Source organism: Armigeres subalbatus, chromosome 1, assembly GCF_024139115.2.
Source record: "Armigeres subalbatus isolate Guangzhou_Male chromosome 1, GZ_Asu_2, whole genome shotgun sequence".
Lineage (NCBI taxonomy): Eukaryota > Metazoa > Arthropoda > Insecta > Diptera > Culicidae > Armigeres > Armigeres subalbatus.
This window is the reverse complement of record NC_085139.1, coordinates 318618355-318623703: the sequence shown is the minus strand read 5'-3', so window position 1 is coordinate 318623703 and position 5349 is coordinate 318618355. Positions and strand designations below refer to the sequence as shown.

General features: G+C 32.7%; 1 protein-coding gene across 1 annotated transcript; it reads left to right on the top strand.

Moving 5' to 3' along the window:
- The first annotated feature begins 2387 nt into the window (after positions 1-2387).
- LOC134207983 (casein kinase II subunit alpha) lies at positions 2388-3906 on the top strand. The gene is made up of 2 exons (XM_062684093.1): positions 2388-2565; positions 2639-3906. The coding sequence occupies exon 2, from the start codon at positions 2798-2800 to the stop codon at positions 3824-3826; it is 1029 nt and encodes a 342-aa protein (XP_062540077.1). The 5' UTR covers positions 2388-2565; positions 2639-2797; the 3' UTR covers positions 3827-3906.
- The last annotated feature ends 1443 nt before the right edge of the window (positions 3907-5349 follow it).

The window sequence follows — 5349 nt, the reverse complement described above, 5'->3', positions numbered from 1 at the left end:
AATTAAATTAAAATTAAATTAAAATTAAATTAAAATTAAATTAAAATTAAATTAAAATTAAATTAAAATTAAATTAAAATTAAATTAAAATTAAATTAAAATTAAATTAAAATTAAATTAAAATTAAATTAAAATTAAATTAAAAATTAAATTAAAATTAAATTAAAATTAAATTAAAATTAAATTAAAATTAAATTAAAATTAAATTAAAATTAAATTAAAATTAAATTAAAATTAAATTAAAATTAAATTAAAAATTAAATTAAAATTAAATTAAAATTAAATTAAAATTAAATTAAAATTAAATTAAAATTAAATTAAAATTAAATTAAAATTAAATTAAAATTAAATTAAAATTAAATTAAAATTAAATTAAAATTAAATTAAAATTAAATTAAAATTAAATTAAAATTAAATTAAAATTAAATTAAAATTAAATTAAAATTAAATTAAAATTAAATTAAAAATTAAATTAAAATTAAATTAAAATTAAAATAATATCAAAATAAAATTAAATTACAAAAAAATTAAATTAAAATTAAATTAAAATTAAATTAAAATTAAATTAAAATTAAATTAAAATTAAATTAAAATTAAATTAAAATTAAATTAAAATTAAATTAAAATTAAATTAAAATTAAATTAAAATTAAATTAAAATTAAATTAAAATTAAATTACTCCCTGCAGAAAAAAAATCACCCATTTTTTAAGCTTGGCGGCATAACCCATTACTTATATTTAGTTAATTTTACTTAATTTCAAGAAGAATTTAATTAATTCAAGACAAAATTTTCAAAACGACTTATCTGCTTTTGTAGAACAAAGATTCAACGACGATTTGACGATCTGATAGCTTTCCACGCAAACCAACATCATCAACAGGTAGCGGAATTCTTCATCTACCTATTGATGGTGTTGATTTGCGTGGAGAGCTATCAGATTCGTCAAATCGCCGTTTGAATCTTTGTTTACAAAAGCAGATAAGTCGTTTTTGAAAATTTTGTCTTGAATTTTGGGTTTCTACGCTAAACCCCCGATTTGAGTGAAAAGTACCTAATATTAGGTACTTTTTTCTAACCGTGTAGAATCTATACATGGTTAGGAAAAAGTACATAATATCAGGTCCTTTTCACTCAAATTGGGGGTTTCCGGTGTTGAACTTAATCTAGAATTAAAAAAACACCTAAATAAAAAATTAAAAAAAAAAAAAAATAAAATTGGGGGTTTTGTGTTGGTAAGAAGAATATTTCAAAATGCTTTCAAAATGTTATTAGCAGTCTTATATTGTGGATCTTTTGAAATTTTTCCTTTTTGCGGATTCCGTAAAGTTCTTCCGCAGCTGTCAAAGTTCTTCCGCAGGCCTGAAAATCTTTGAAACACTGAAACAAAAATCTGAAATTTGGTGTTGTCATCATAGTATGCCATGCAAAAACGACAGAGAAAAGTATGAAGTGACAGCTGCGGTAGTTTATAAGTTGAACCGAAAAAAAGAAAGCTTTCTCTGGAATAGCAATACTAAAAACTTCTAAATACGTATTCTTTATATTAAATATATTTGTCGCACACATAAATTTTTGCAATTATGCGACCCATATATATGCAATTTGTACCCACACATAATAATATACTTCGCGTGGAGAGGGGTTATGTGTGCACTAATTAGAATCATGAATCAAATTAATGGATTTTTGCCAATAAAAATGTGTGGAATTTTTGCAGTGTAGGGTTAGAATTTTGGAGAGGTATATGTTAAGCGACTAAATAACACATGTTTTTTCAATCAAAATAATTCCATTTTTGTGTTGATAATCTAAAAGTAAAATTAAATTTCTAACTTGAAAAACCTGCACTGCCAAAAATATCTATATAAGATATATGTGTCGCCGTTATAAATTTTGCAATAGCTCCACCCTAATATAACCGATATAGAACCACACATAAATTAAATAATTGCTAATTCGGAACCACACATAAAATTTATTTGGATATATATTTTATTAGTAGTTCGCGTGGAGAATGGTTATGTGTGCGCTGATATATGTACATCATAAGTTAAATCTATGGATTTTTGCCAATAAATATGTGTGGATTTTTAGTAGTGTAACAATTTTCGGCTAAAAGATGTTTTAATTAAAACATTAGCATTTTAAAAGTTTTTGAAATGAAAAAGCATCACCCGGCCCCCATTTGTTTTTGTGCTGCCGTCAGGGCCATTTAATAACGATTCTGTTTCTCATTTTGCGGGAAGTTTCAGGTTAGCGTGTATATTTTTACACAGTTTAGGCTGATTTGCTGTTCACCGTGCAGAGTGCACGAAATGCGCACGAAAGCTGCGTTGACTTTTTCATCAGTTTGTCGGCTGTCAATATTTGACAGCTTAGGCGCAGTGATTCGCCACTCTCTTGTGGAGGCACTTTATCGATATTCTCGTGTCATTTTTGCGCTGTCCTCGTTCTACAGACTTTTTCTCATTGCCACCATCTTGAATCAACTTGGGCTTCTTCGGAAAGTGTGTATCGGACTCGTCTCGCTCGAGGACGATTGGAGAAGTTATTACAATTCCGGTACGGTATTAAGTAGTGATAAAAGATAGTGTACAAGTTACGAAACATTTTTCTCCGTTCGGCACCATTGCAGGCATATGCCCTTCATCGATTTCCGCATTTGAAGTTCGCTCTTTCTTCCCTTCATTCTGGGGGTCTGCTTACGACTGCAGCGAAGAAGAAGAAGAGCAACGAAGACGAATTTCGGCAGCAGAGGCACTTCAGGACTGGAGCAGGGAGTGACCACCACGGAATGACATTGCCCAGCACTGCCCGAGTTTATGGGGACGTTAATTCGCACAAGCCCCGCGAATACTGGGATTACGAGAATTATGTCGTAGATTGGGCTAATCAGGATGATTATCAGCTAGTCCGGAAACTTGGACGAGGAAAATACAGTGAAGTGTTTGAAGCTATAAAAATTACCAACAATGAAAAGTGCGTGGTGAAAATTTTAAAACCAGTTAAAAAGAAGAAGATCAAACGTGAAATTAAGATTTTGGAAAATCTTCGTGGTGGCACGAATATTATTACGTTGTTGGCCGTAGTGAAAGATCCGGTTTCGCGTACACCGGCTCTTATATTTGAGCATGTGAACAATACGGATTTCAAACAACTTTACCAGACCTTGACGGATTATGACATCCGGTACTATTTGTACGAACTGCTGAAGGCATTGGATTATTGTCATAGTATGGGAATTATGCATCGCGATGTTAAACCCCATAATGTTATGATCGATCATGAAAATCGAAAATTGCGGCTTATTGACTGGGGTTTGGCCGAATTTTACCATCCCGGACAGGAATATAACGTTCGAGTTGCTAGCCGCTATTTCAAAGGCCCCGAACTACTAGTCGATTATCAAATGTATGACTACTCACTGGACATGTGGTCACTTGGGTGTATGCTTGCCTCTATGATCTTCCGGAAGGAACCATTCTTCCACGGTCACGACAACTATGATCAGTTGGTGCGTATCGCCAAGGTTCTCGGTACGGAAGACCTCTTTGCGTATCTGGACAAATACAACATCGAGTTAGATCCACGTTTCAATGACATCCTCTCAAGACACTCTCGAAAGCGATGGGAACGTTTTGTACACTCCGAGAACCAGCATCTCGTATCTCCGGAGGCCTTGGACTTTCTGGATAAACTACTTCGTTACGATCACTACGAACGTCTTACAGCGAGGGAAGCTATGGATCATCCTTATTTTGCGATCATCGTTAATGGCCAGATGCCTCCGCCGTCATCCTCTACGAAGGGAAGCAATCAATAATTGTAACCACATCAAATAATTACAATAAATGCTGAAGTATAATATTAATACAATGGTAAAACAATAAATTAATAAGCTTATGATTCTATATTTCCAATTACCGGGGATAATGCTGAAGAAAGACCATTGGGAGCAGTGTCAGATTAGGATCCGAATGCAAAATATAGTAATTACAAATCAGTTTACAAGGTTTATGTTTTCCTTAACGCTTAACTTGTTATCGAGACAATTTCCCGCCAAGGAAAAATAATCATAAAATTCGCCTTTTGCAAAAAACCATTCAAAAACTAAAATTAACTTTGTGTGAGGGAATATCTTTATCTGTCATAAGACGAGTTAATTCTATTCCGTTGAATTAACCTACCTGATTGCTATTTTATAGATGCGTATTTCAGCCTCAATAGAATTTAGTGTCTCGTACTTGACTTCCCTTCTCGACTCAAACTTTGTGTTCAGTAGTACCCCTTAAGGCATTGGCATGGCTTGCAGTACTCCCTAGGTGGACATTCATACTCATATTGAAATGAGCTTCTATTTCAACCGAGGATGTTGTCGATCTTTTAGTAGTTTGTAAATAACTCATCTCATTGGCTGAATTTCAAAATGTGCTGTGTGGTGGACTTATACTGCGATGGGTTTTCAACTCTGCCTAATACAGTAATATCGCGATTTTATTATGAATTTTGAGGTGATAAAATGGGGCATGTGACAAAATCGGAATTTTAATTTTTTTCATTTTTGCCTTAACAAAGTACCGAAAGGCTATCATTTCACACCAAGAACGAACTTTTCATAGAAGGCCCGGACACCCATAGTGTTATACAGCAACCGACTCAGCTCGACGAGCTGAGCACGTGTATGTCAGCACGTATGTATTATGTATGTGTCTGCACACGAGACATGCCCAAACAATAACCAAATTTTGTTATAGTTAGACTTGACAAGTTTTGTCCAAATCGCATGTATAAATTATGCGGTATTCAAAAAATAATAAAAATGTTAGCCTAGTATGGAAATTATTTCCATCAAAATAATTGTTGTCTCGGCTTTTTTCGTTCATACAAAAATCGCCAACAGATGACGCCAGGGAGCCTTTTGCCGATCATACCACAAAAAGCAGGACGCCAACCATTTGCGTTGACGTCTACGTTATAAGCAAACGGATAAGCGGCGTGCTGTAGCTTATGTGATATAACGCTTTAAAAGCTTAATCGTTCATTGAAAAAGCACAAATAAAACACGCACGCTAAGATTTTTTCACAGCATATGTGAAGAAACACCCGTATATTTTATCAATTAAATTAAATTTTGATTATTTTCCGATGATGCATCTGAATAGTTAACTGGATTGTTTAATAATTTTTTTCAACAGTGTGAATCAGTAAGGGAAGTTGGTCGGTTGTCGGCACCCTTTTGTTTTTAGTTCATAACTTTCCTACATTTGCACAATGTGGTGATATTTTCATACCAATGGAAGCATACACAGTGAATTTCGATTACCGAACTCGGTAAAATTTTACTGG